Below are 13,388 nucleotides of genomic sequence, written 5' to 3' on the forward strand. Positions count from 1 at the left end.
TACCATTCCGCAAAACTGAATATTTTATATCGGCCACAATGTAGAAATATTTACATACTCATTATGACAATTTATTAAGATAAAAAAATTATGGGAAACTCCACTAAAAGCTTTACTTTCACTCTCACTTCACAAGAAAACTGGATAATGGGTCAGTGGATGGAATTTCATTTTGAATAATTTTTGACAAACTGACATATGATCTCGGTTAAGGTTATTTCTAGAATATACTTTTGACTGACTCACAGGGTAATCTCAACAACATTATAATTGCATTTCTATGGCATCTTATAGAATGCAGCGAAAGATGTTCTAAAAAAGGAACTAATTATTAACGAGTTTCATTTTTATGGTTTCTAGGTAATAAAGTTTACGAAACTCAACACTTTTATTTTCCCAAAAGATTTACTATTGGAGTATATGCAATATTTGGATTCGAACGTAGATTTTGTAGCAGATAGTTTTGTCCGTAAGTAATAGCTTTTTCTTGGCGTCCTCCTTTTTCAAGTATTATGCTCTGGTATGTACCATCTGGTTGTAGCAAATAATACTGTAGGTCATTTTGTGGAACAGCAACTGATGTAGCAATTGCAATGTTCGGAGTTTCGGCGCCGGCTCCCTGTAACAATGGTATTTTCAAGATGAATACCGCAAAGTATGTAATTTCATTTGTATAGCAAGATTGTCATATATATTTTGTAAAATTTTTTATATAATTGTTCTTGAATTTGTCCGATCATGTAACAGCCGGTAGGCAACCCGCTAGACTGGTGGGCATGAATAGCATTGTTTACAATTCAAGTATTACAGGTATAACAACTTTATTATTTGCAATGAATTTTATAAAGAGTGTCACAGTTTCGTGACGTTGTAAATTATTAAATAATAGCGGTCAACAAAAAACAACCATTATTTGGTTAAATTGAAGAAAATTCATAAATCCATATATACGTGCACGAAATTCAAAAGTACCGTTTTAAAGGTTGAATATCAGAATAATGGATAATGGAAAAGTTTTAAGTACTACTGCAGCATTCTTTTAAATGAAAAGTAAATGATTAAAAATTTTGAATTTTTATTTATATCATTTTTGGGATTCATCTAAATCAACTAAATAAATACTTTGAAGATTCATATAGACTATAGAGTGAACAAAATTTTTTACGGTTAACTAATTTACATTGAAGTAAAATCAAAATGTCTTTTGCGGCGATAGTAAAAAATTTGGTGGTGCGTCACAACATTGCTTCAAAAGTACTTATAATATCCCATACCGCATCAAACAATGAGATAGATTCTCATGGTTGCAATCTACGTTGCTTGAGTGTTGAAAAGTCCGTTAATTATTTCAACGCCCCCTTCGACACATTTTATGACAAGGGTTGTCGTGAGTCAGGTTCTCCCCGCAACGATGGCAATCGCTATGTGTAACGCACAAAAGAGTATTTCTGGTACCATGAATGGCTTAGTGGAATGCACTAAATAACAGTGGTCAAACATAGATTATGTGTATTTGAGTTCTTACTGGGCTGAAAGCTACCAAGGTCAATTTAGTTAGTTCGTGAGATAGCTACTAGTTTGAAAATATTAGAAAATACACACTAAATATTTATTAATAAGCGATAAAGCTGGAAAAATAAGTAAACAGCTTTAGGTATATATATATAATTGAAGAGCCAAAAACATTTTATCTTCTTATTCTTGACTTTTAACATTGTACTCTTTTTACCTAGCTAGCAGTTTATATTAGGGAAAAATTTCTCAACAAATTCACATAAAAAGAGTAAAGTGATTTTTCATAAAATTACTTACTTGGTCGTCATAGTCAGGCTCAGATGTTGGCGGTGTTGGTGTGGTTGGACGAGGACTTCTGACTGAATTTTCGACTCTTGGCGGAAGATATCTGTTATTCACTTCTCTTTCGTTACTACCAGCACCCAAATCATCAATTTGAGGTTTAACTGTTGTACCGGAACTAGCGCTATTATTTCTGACTCGATTTCTGGGACCGAATTGTGTCACTTCTACTTTTTGTATGTCCACATTGTTAGTAAGAGGAACTGAGTTGGAGAAACCATTATTTGATTGAGTATTCACATTATTAACATTGGGCAAATCTAAATTGTTCCACGAATTTCTTGGAATATTTCCAAAAATTGTAGATTCGGATATTGACCCTTCTTGATTATTATTATTATTATTATTATTATTATTTTGATTTGGAGGGATATATCTGTTGGGTGATATACGACCCTGCTCTTTACGAAAAGATATCGTGTTGTCAATATTCACATTGGCACTATCTTGAGGATTAAACTGAGAAGTAGGTGCAATAAATTTCTTGAAATTCTCCGGCTCTTTCACAGGTAAATATTGATCAGAAAGGGAATTTCTGAAGTTGTTATTAGCTAGTGTAGGTAGGTGTTGGACAAATCTATTATCGAGCTGTTGATTTTGTTGTTGAGTTATTTGAGGAGCTGCATACTGGTTTGTTACTTGTTGAGCTAATCTTGAAGCCTCGATTCTTTGCAAGACTTGCTTCAATTCCCTGATTTCTTCCAAAGTTGCTGTATCTATAGTTGTTTTGGTAGAATCGGGAGTTCCATAATTTCTTTGTGGTTGTGGGACGGGATTGAAAACGTTCTGCGTTTGTATTTGTAGCAACTGCTGTTTTTGAGGGGTATTAGGAGCTCCATAAGTTACCTGTGGCTGTGTCACTGATCCACCATGTGTCAATTGATTGTACACTGTTGGTGCACCATATACAGTTTGCGGAACGGCAGAGAAGATATTTTGCTTTTGTACTTTAGGTAATTGTTGTATTTGTTGTTTTGACGTGAATCCATTTTGTGTCCACAGATTAGATGTTGTCGGTGCACCATATATAGTTTGTGGAATATTTTGTGTTTGTACTTGCTGTTTTTGTGGCGAGTTAACTCTTTTTGGTACATCGTATAATCTTTGAGGTGTGTTCACAGGTTCGAAGGTGCCTTTTATTGTCCGGTATTGATTATTCAGTGTGAATTTTATTGGAGTAGAGCTCTCTTTAAATGAAGGATCTAACGGTTCTGCATTATTTGTTGGTGGAGGGCCATACTTTGTTGGTAACTGCTTTGGTGGTGATCCATTCGGAGATCCATAAGTACTTTGGGGAATGGACACTTGAGAGCTTAGTTTAAATCCTCTAGTAGTATATGGTGGTGGCACCTCACATAACGTTTCAGTTATTGTGAGAAGTAAGCAAACGAGGATCTGAAAAATTTGAAAAAAATAGAGAAGCAGTAAAAAACTTGATTGTACTTTCTAATGTAAGGCTGATGATGTGTCTTCGTTACCATATAAATTAAAATGGACTTTTTATTGTAACAAATTCAAGTTAAGTTGCCCATGTTTTTATTATAGGTGAGGCTCGAATATTTTAAAATTTAGGTTTAGATTTAAATTTATTTACCATCCTTAAGGAATTTAATCGTCTATAGCAAGTTTGGTTGATTATCACTAGTTTACAAAATGAAACTTTACGTATCTTGCCACGATTTTTGTGGTTGATAATTTTCACGTTTTTGTTCAATTTACTCTCAAAATTTTTTGAACAGCTCCATCTTTCAATTTTTATCATTTGATCGTATATATTAACCGATAATAGTGTTGAGATTAGAGTCTAAGGTTTTTGAGTCGTGAGAAGTTCAAAGAGTGGTTGTTTAAAAAATCCAGATCATTTTTACTATATAAGTGTGGAATATATGTTTAAAGATTGTAGAAAAGTTAAGTATTTCGATATGCTTGTATCCAAAAATGAGAAATATTGGGTCTGTTTATGAATTTTTTGTGAAATATTGGAATATTTAAAATTAAGGAAAAGTTATGAAAGGAGTGCCTTTGAATTTGGAATACTGATTATTTGGTGACCACCACGAAATCATCTCGAATACTGTTATTTTTTTAGAGTGCGATATATATATATATATATATATATATATATATATATATATATATATGATATTTTCAAGAATATCATTAGAATTAGAACAATCAGCTCTAGAGTCTGAGTTTCAGCTACATAGGTTTAGAATAGAAAAAAAGACATGTATTTACTAAGAGTAATTTTCTAAAAAAATATCAATCATTGAGTTCTAAAAAATTTCGTTATATAAATTGTAAAGAAGTCTTCGCCAGCTATATTATGAGCGGTTTTCTTATATTATTATTAATATTATTATTATTAAGCGGATGACTTATGCACTACTCAGCTTAGATCCGGTATTAATTACCTATCCCGGATACAAAGTATCAAAAGGATCAGGCTCGGTTCACAGAATGAACTTGCGCACTGTGTGGCAACTATTCAGTGTTACAGCCTTCTGGATGTTGGCGAAGGGGTTTTTTGGTAAGCCCAGTTTGGCGATGCTATCGTGTAGGGTCTTAGGCACGACGCCAGTTGCTGACATAATAACTGGGACTATTTCCACATTTTCGCTGTGCCATATCTGTTTAATCTCAGTTGCCAGAACCGCGTATTTGGTCAGTTTCTTCTGGTGTTTGTTGAGAACGTTATGAGTGTTCGGTATAGCTATATCGACAAGAAGGACTAAATTGACTCTTCTATCAACCACCACGATGTCAGGTCTGTTATTCGTGACCTGTCTATCGGTGACAATGGACCTATCGTAGTAGAGTATCATTATTATTATTATCATTAATATTATTATTATTATTATTATTAAATACTAATTTGAAAATTTATACAAGCATAAATACTATCCTAAACCACCGAAAATCTAAATTAATTATTTCCCAGACATCCTGTCACAGACGGCGATATGTGAATTAAATTATTAGGTGATATACGTGGCATGCTCAGTAATTAAAAAATAACTACATTCCTGGCTAGTACCACGAAGAATATTGAATGAATTACATCTCCTCCGAAGAACGTGATGTCATCTACAATCCGCCGAAATTGGCATCCCTAAATGGCTCACAATTACAAGAAGAGAGTTGTAGCCACGGACTAATTTCGACGATGTTGAATCTCTTCGGAATAGCCTAATGACCTCCTTTTCGGAGTCTCCAATCCGAACTGAAATCATAGCCAGCCGGCCAGCGCTTCTACTTGATTCCATGTAGTTAAACATTCGTCAGTAGATGTCTTCTAGCGACATCTTCATTTTCAACTGCGAGCATTAGTCAAGTAGATCTCTGCCTTAGATGGCGATATGTGAATTAAATTATTAGGTGATATGTGAAGCATGCTCAGTAATTAAAAAACATAATATCTGTTTACACCTATCATTTCGATATGATATATATAGACTTTAAAGAAAAGTGGAAAAAATATTTTAGGTCTTTGTAAGGGCGGAGACTTTTCAGAAAACCCTTATCTCACATCTAGCAACAATTCCGAACTTTACAATTGATACAATTCTGATAAATTTATTATTACTTAATTTTTGATTATGATATTTGAATTTCACTCATTAATATTTTAATCATCCTTGAATATTGTTAAACACGATAAATAGAATTAAGTAATTTTATTGACTCTAACAATAATCAAATGACATACTTTTATCGATTAAGTAATAAGTTAATTTGGTATACAGATTATATTATTCGTCGCATCTTTGTCGATGTGTTGAGAATAGAAATATGAAAACTAGTTTCATTAGTTTAAAGTGTTAAATGAGGCCAAAAGTAGTGGCTTGATTTGGAAAATTTTCGATTATGCGGTTTATCTAATAAACTATTTTCAAATATTACCTTGCCTCGTTTGAGGAAAATGTCCAGTTTCTCATTGAACATGTTAATGTCGATATATTCTGGAACTACTTTTATAGTAATGCCAGAACAAAATATATCGTTATGAAGCCTTCAGAATTGTAATTTTTTCTTTGAACTTCATTGGAAAAGTCTAATATAGTTTATATACTTTAGAGAATCGGAGTTTATTTAAAACTATCTTTAAAAGGTAATATACCATAAACAGCGAATATTGCGTAGCATTATTGGACCGTTGGTGGTTTTGTTGGGATGTGTTTATCTAACTATTGCAAGCGGCTTTTTTGACTGAGAAAAGGCAAAAACGGTTTTTTTAGAGGTTTTATTATTTTTGTTTTTTTTTTTTAATTTTGGTGGGTACATCTGCGGCTGTATTATTCAACAGGTTTGATATGGGGGAATGATCGAGGAAATTGAAGTAGGTTTCAGGGAGATCATCGTATGCTGTTGCTAGCAGTCGTAGTGGCGGGTAAGAGAGTTTTTTTTTTTTGATCCTCAGGGCCGCATATTGTTGGCCCAGGGGATGAGAAGGGTCTCTTTCGCAGCGGAATTACTTGATTCGATGGTTCGAATCACATAGCGGTCTTGGAGGTCATTTAGGCGGCTTGGAATGGGGGTTATGTTAGTATTGACATGAACGTTATTGCTAACGCTAAACCTATACTTGTATTGGCAGTACCTGAGAATAGACAGCTCGCAGGTCAAGAGTCTTTTGAGGAGATATTCGGGCTAGGTGCTGAAGACGTTTGCTCTATATTCGATAATGGGGCGGATGTATGTTTTATACGTATGAAGTAGGGTGAGGGGGTGGGTTCGCCTGAAATTTCCTCCGAGTGCTTTGATGAGACAGACTTGCCTCCGTACTCTGCTTAGAGTGTCATTCAGATCGGCCGTCCAATTGAGAGCGTGAGTGAATTTCACACCCAGATAGACGGCTTCTCTGCCGATTTCGAGCCTCTCTCCCCAAAGTCTCAAGTGGAGGTTTTGAGGTTGATGTTTGCGCACGTATTGGGGATGTATGAGGACCATGGCTTGAGTTTCTTGGGAGTTGAGAGTTACCCTCCATTTTCTGCACTAATCCGAAAATTGGTTCAGAAGATTTTGGGATTTGGTATTGAGGGAGCGCATGTTTTGGGCGTAAGCGATGAGTGCGGTGTCGTCCGCATACAATTGGACCTTCACTTATGGGTTAAGAGGGACTGGAGTGTCATACGTATAGATAATATAGAGGAGTGGGGTAAGATGAAGCCTTGCAGAACGCCAGTAAGTGGGGTAAAAGAATGACCAACTATGACTCTGATGGAGCGGTTGGTGAGGTATGAATATATCAATTTTATAGTAGGAGGTGGCATTCGGCCAGAAGCTTCCTAACAAGTCCGGCGTGCCAGATCTGATCGAAAGCCTTCTGAATATCCATGAAAATGGCGAAGGCACATTGTATTGGTTCATTGCTCTGGTCAAGATAGTTTGAAGATTGGTGATGGCGTCGTGCGTGGAGTGTTCGGGCCTGAATCCGAATTGGAGCTTTGGAATAATATTAAGCTCTGTACAGAAGTGCCAGATTCCGTCTTTAATCAAACGTTCAAAGACTTTACGCAAGACGCTGATGAGCGAGATAGGGCGGTAAGGTAAGGTTTGCTAGTGTCTATACCGGGTTTAGGAATGAGAACTGTGTTGACGGATTTCCAACATTGAGGAAAGTAAGAGAATGCAAGGCAGGCATCAAATAGGCCGCAGAGCTTAGGCAGAGCTGTCTCAGGCAGGTTTTTCCATGCCTGTCTTGAGATATCGTCCCGCCCGGTCGGCATAGGTATAATTGAGCGTTTAATATACTTAAGAGATAGACGTCGAAATTGTTCTTTAAACTTTCGGTATTACGCTTGAATTGTAGTTTTCATAAATAATATTTTTCATCACCTTTTTTTGAGGGAGCAATACTTTCTTTAAATTCGAGTTTCGTTTCTAAAAAGCAATTAAGTAATAAAATTTACTAATGTCAACATTTTTTAATTGAAGACGTACAAGTAACTATTTCATAAACTTGTACAATATCCTTAACAATCTTCTTTGAATATCGACTGTTATAATTGGAATAGGTTTTTCCTATTAGATAAATTTTCAAGTCCACTTATATTGAATAAAACAAAACAATTTAATCCATGATATAGTCACCGTTGTGTTCTACTGTTTATACCCAATGCTCCTATTGTAGAATTAGTTTGATTTTGATTAAAAAAATTCGTTCAATGCGTTTTTCCAATATTGTAATATGTCCTATAAGAAAATTTTCCATGGAACGAAACAAATAATATTCGAATAAAGTTATCTGAAAAATATGACGGTTGTGATAGAAATGGCGTAATTTTTCCTGTTACTTTTTGCGTCTTGTAACCTTCCTCTTCCTATTAATCAGTACGGCTTTTTCTCTCTTAAAAGCTCATTCTAACCTTTCTAGTAATAGGATTTACAGGTTTTCTATGGTGTGATAGCAAATAATACAGCTGTAGCTGTATTCCCCCTTCTAGTACACAATGCACCCCAAAGGCTCTTCTATACCATGGCCATTCCTACATAAAACAAAAAACAACTCCAATTGGTGGGTAAGAATTCGTAGTGAAGAATTCCTTCAAAATTCCACCAAACTCACATCATCTTTTTCATATACGAGTTAAATTTTGGCGTTGGCTTTGGTAAATTTCTTACGTCCAACCATTATGGCCACCTCTTCAGATTAACATGAAGCATCCATTTTGTTTTATTTGGTAATATTTCCTCCGAAAAATAAAACAATCAGTTTTGTTGAAAGAATAATTAATAAAAGATTGTGACTGTTCTGAAGAACGTTAGAAGAAAAAAAGTATTGATTGCCCTTGACGACGAAATGTGCGTCAGCTTACCACCCCCGTGGTGGTCATAATTTACGCCACAAATAACTACGTCTATTAAAAGTTACATCGCTTATAGTATAAATAATTATTACTCAAAGTTATTACCATAATGATCGTGATTAGGTTTGTTGTCCCAAAGAATTTATAAACAGTTATGACAGTTTACAAACCAACCTTAATGGTTTGGATTTAGATTTCCTATCAATATTTTCTCAAATATATTCCTCTTCTCTTCCATTATCTTAACACAACCTCTGCTGGTTTCTCTTATGCTTTTGTTTGATTAGATCTTAAACTGTAACTTATATATTAGTTTTTAGCCAATTCATTTTTATAAATCAACAACTATTGAACTCTGAATAAGAATTTCATTTATCTTAATGATCATTCTTCCATAACATCTTCGAAACGAGACAGTAAAATCGAACATTTCAGAATCGTCCAATAAAATCAATTTCTTAAGCAAATTGTAAAATAGCCAAGTCAAATTAATTAAGCATAATTCTGACAATTAACCAGTGAATGAACTGCATACGTTCAGTAAAAATGTTTGCATTGCCTTATACATCTTAGCCCCTTATTAAATTATAACTCTCTTAATAGAAGGGAGATATAACTTTTTGTATCCGAATTGAAAGCGCCGCGCTAGTCACTAGGGATAGAATGTATTAGTATAGAAAATACGAAAGGATTTATTGAGCATAAGATTTCCTAACTCTTTTCAAAATTGAAAAGTCCTAGGTGGTTGAACCGTAGAGTTAATATAGAAGACAGAGAAAGCTAGGTATAGAAGCTTGTTTAAGTAGGTGCGAACTATCGATAACGAGAGAAAGAGCATCTGTATACCAGTTTCTATATCTATCTACTCTTTCTGAATGGATCTTCAATATCAACTCTATACATGAAACACCAATCAGATGCAAGTAGACAGCTAGAGTCTCTTGCTCTTTCACTCCTTCCACTTACATACCTATATTTATCTTCAATATTAAATCTATGGATTGGAAAAGTGTCAAGCTGTATTCAAACAATGAGAAACTTGCTTGGAGTCGTTTGCGTTTCCGATTGTTTGTGACGCCTGTATTATTCTTAAAATATCTAATATATTTGTGATAATACTAATCATAGATTGAAAATCTATAAAAAAACGATATAATTGAATGAATTCTTGAAATGTTATGCCAAAAGATTTATTTCTTTTGATACATATTTTCTCTGATAACCTTTGGTTTGGATATAAATTATGAAATGAATTATATATGCTCACATTTTTATATAGTTTATTGAATATTATTGAACCAAGCATCATTTTTACCACTTTCTATCACTAGATCTGTCCGATGCTACACAGAGATCTTACTATATTGTCCATAATGGTCGAATTAAATGTTTTTCTTTTGTTTAGGTAAATGATAAGAAGAAAATGTGAATATTTACATTGTGTATTGAAAGAAAAAGTGACTCACCTTCATTGTAATGACTCCAAACAACTGAAGCTTGAGCAAAGTGTATTGGAATTTATATAATCATTTAAAATTTAATTTGTATTCTGAAGAAGGATCAGTTGTACGTGGTGTGGTATACTTATATGCATTGTTTATTTGTGTTGTCAATGATTTTTGTTTTTGACCTATAAACCAAAAAATATTTTTTGCAAATAGTTTTCAAATATGTAATTATAAAATATGTATTATCTTAATAAACCCTGACTTTGAAACATATTGACCTTCAGATTCAAACGAGTAATAAATTTCACGAAGTTGCTTGGCTGTAGAAGTGGGTAAATTAAAATGTCAAGACACGATGAGATGAATCCTTGATTAATTTTGAGATAAATGGCTTTAGTGAAGAATTTCATACAAATACTCCAGAAGGTCGAAAACAGTAAAATTTTTTTTATTCAAATTGTTGATTAAAACACATTATTTTTATATGTGGAATGAAGACAGTCAATTTAATTATTTTTTTGATTTCACAGAACATAGAATTAAGCTCTAGATTTAGATAACCATTTTTCGAAGAATTTTGAGGGCTGATCAATTTACTCTGCCCTCCATTCATTTAGAAATAAAAAAAAATTAATATTCATCACGTCAGAATATAACCTCTTATGTGTAAATTCAAGTTTGGAATTAAAAAATCTGAAATTATTGCAGCGTTCCTACAGTAGAAGCAACGCTCGTGATTAAATACTTGCTTTTAAAAGAGTCCAACGCAAATTCATAAATATGGTGTCGTTTATATTGTAATATTCATCAGTTTTGGGCTCTCTCTCGATCACTGGCTGTTTCCAAAACTTGGTAATACTTTCATGGCAAACAATTTTATTCGATAAAATCATATCTGATTTAGAGATTTATTAGAAATGCTAAATCGTTAACGTGTTAAATTAATATATTTTGTCAATTTTTTATTACAAGAGAGTCAGGGGCATTTATTTTACTTTTTGAACCTATCTCCATGAAATTCACTAAGCATATTTGTAAACAAAATATCTTCCATAAAATTTTGAGCGTTTTTAAAGTGTTAAACATATGTGAACATATTTTTGTTGGAGATAAGTAAAATTTTCAGAGTTTCAGCAAAAAAATCACATTAACAAAACTTGAAACAAATCTTTAGAATCCACTGAAAACTTCTGAAATAACGAAATGGATTATACAAGGGTGGTACAAATATGAACCCGAATTTTTGAATTTACCCGCGAAAAATTTAGTGTCGAAAAAGATGCTGCACTGGATGTTACACTGGTCTATTACGAAGAGTAGAGAACAGCCAGAACCGCATAATCTCGTTTATTAGTGTATTTATGAGCGAAAAGGATGTCTGTCTGTTGCGCAACGCATCATTATTCGTTTTTTAGTCATTTTCTTCTCTTATTTTGGCTTTGAAGTGATGTTTTTTTCGCAACATAACAAACTAATCTCACATTTTGCAATTTTTTCCAAAAATTGTGGGGTAGTCTGATAATGTCAAATAAAAACTCAATGACTTAGCTTGTTCAATGTTAGGGAATATTCAAATGAGACCCCCGTATACCCATTCTTTAGCTATTCCTAGGTGTGAGATAATAAATATTTGTGTTGCGGTAAAAAATCAATAAAAGTGAAAGCGGAGGTATTGTTTCTTTGTAACTCATAAATGAAATTTTAACATTAACATTTCAATATATAATCCAAAAATTAATCACGTCTTAATTGAGTTAACAGTTAAAAACAATTCATTTCGCAATCTCGTATGCAAATATATTTTCTGTCAGCAATTCTCATTATTTCAATAGACGGAACGTGTTACTAGTCTTTAAATTCCCAATATGAATCAGTTGATATTGGTTAATAACACAGAATTTGGTTAATCCATTCTAATCATTATGAATGATGTAATTCAAGGGTATGTATAAATACCAAGCAAAATGCTATAGAAGGATTGTATTGTTTCAATTGCATTCGATAGAAACTATTTGCTTCAATATATCATAACTAATTAAGTGTCATTTGGAATATCCATTCACAGTGCAGAAGTAAATATACAAGGATGATGTTATATATTTTAAGATACAAAGAAAAAATAGAAGTCTTTTTAGAATAATGATTTTATTTATGTTCAAAGTAATAACCACCTACATTAGTGTACTTTTGTAATAGTTACTTAAATGTTTCTTCAGATTAGAGAATAACCAAAAATCCAGTATAGCGAAAGGGTGGATTTTCAAGGACTATTACGAACAAATTCTGCTGTATAGTGTGTATTGAAGCATTATAGTGGCGAATACTTTTTTCATGCATGATGTCCGACTTCTATTTACTAGACTTATTTTGATCGATTCCTTATCATGCCAGTTCGAGCGTAAATTATATATTTCGTATCAGAGGCGTTCCTGAAGAATTACAGAGGGTATCTCATAAGTAATGTCGGTTATTACATGTGAAAATTCCTACCCCTCAATTTAAACATGTCGTACTTCTTAAGACTGGTCTTTCATTGTATGAAGAGTACAATTGCTTCACTTTCTCGAATCATTGTCTTTTTTACAATTGACAACGCAGTACGTTTTTTTAATAAATGGGATGGAGTGCAAAAAATAAGAAATTCGTGTATTGTTAAGAGATCATTAACAACAAAAGTTTAAACAGCTGTGGCAGGAAAATATGTCAAATTAAAGGGAAAGACACAGATCATATGCGAATAGCACAGTGTTGGCTTAATCGTTTAGTGGAGATTTCACGCTTTAAAATCGTTCGCGCTCTTGTCGTCCACCTGCGTGGGAAAATGAAGTTACAAGGTAAGCGGTATAAAGCCAACTTTGTGTCTGCACTCGCTAATTATTGAGCTCCTTTGGACCTAAAGATACCATAAATCGCCATTTAAAATTATTATGTAAGAAGACGCATTGTTACTTGCTATAAAATATAGATTTGTTTAAACAACAAAGGAACATGGAAAATCAGTGGTTAGACTAAGGATATTTACCAGAACCCATCGATAATAAATTCGAGCGGAAAGTTTTGTTTTGTGTGGTGGAATTATGAGGGTTTAGAGAACTTCTAAATTATTTCAGATGGTTGAGTTATCAATACCAAAATATCAAGTTAACAGCTGATGCAAATGTATAAGGTTTTATCGGAAAATATCCTGATTTAGTTAAACGAAAGCAGGTTCTATTACAACAAGATAATGCTAAGCCACATACTACGAAAGTTACGTAGAATAATATCGAGGAAC

General features: G+C 33.4%; 1 protein-coding gene across 2 annotated transcripts; it reads right to left on the reverse strand.

Moving 5' to 3' along the window:
* Positions 1-9: 9 nt before the first annotated feature.
* On the reverse strand, positions 10-10,168 carry LOC130903553 (uncharacterized protein DDB_G0288805-like). Of its 2 annotated transcripts, none has more exons than XM_057815725.1 (3): positions 10,133-10,168; positions 1,813-3,252; positions 10-619 (listed from the first exon to the last, which is right to left on the reverse strand). In XM_057815725.1, the coding sequence occupies exons 1-3, from the start codon at positions 10,136-10,138 to the stop codon at positions 389-391; spliced, it is 1,677 nt and encodes a 558-aa protein (XP_057671708.1). In that variant the 5' UTR covers positions 10,139-10,168; the 3' UTR covers positions 10-388. The 2 variants fall into 2 exon arrangements, with proteins under 2 accessions (XP_057671708.1, XP_057671709.1); XM_057815726.1 differs by lacking the exon at positions 10,133-10,168 and adding an exon at positions 8,772-8,924.
* Positions 10,169-13,388: the final 3,220 nt, after the last annotated feature.

The sequence above is a fragment of the Diorhabda carinulata genome, chromosome 2, assembly GCF_026250575.1.
Source record: "Diorhabda carinulata isolate Delta chromosome 2, icDioCari1.1, whole genome shotgun sequence".
NCBI lineage: Eukaryota > Metazoa > Arthropoda > Insecta > Coleoptera > Chrysomelidae > Diorhabda > Diorhabda carinulata.

Bases quoted from the DNA above. Each gene is read 5' to 3' on its own strand.
- LOC130903553 (XM_057815725.1), bottom strand. The intron at 620-1,812 runs GTAAGTAATTTT...CCATTGTTACAG, and splicing joins AGCCTGACTATGACGACCAA to GGAGCCGGCGCCGAAACTCC.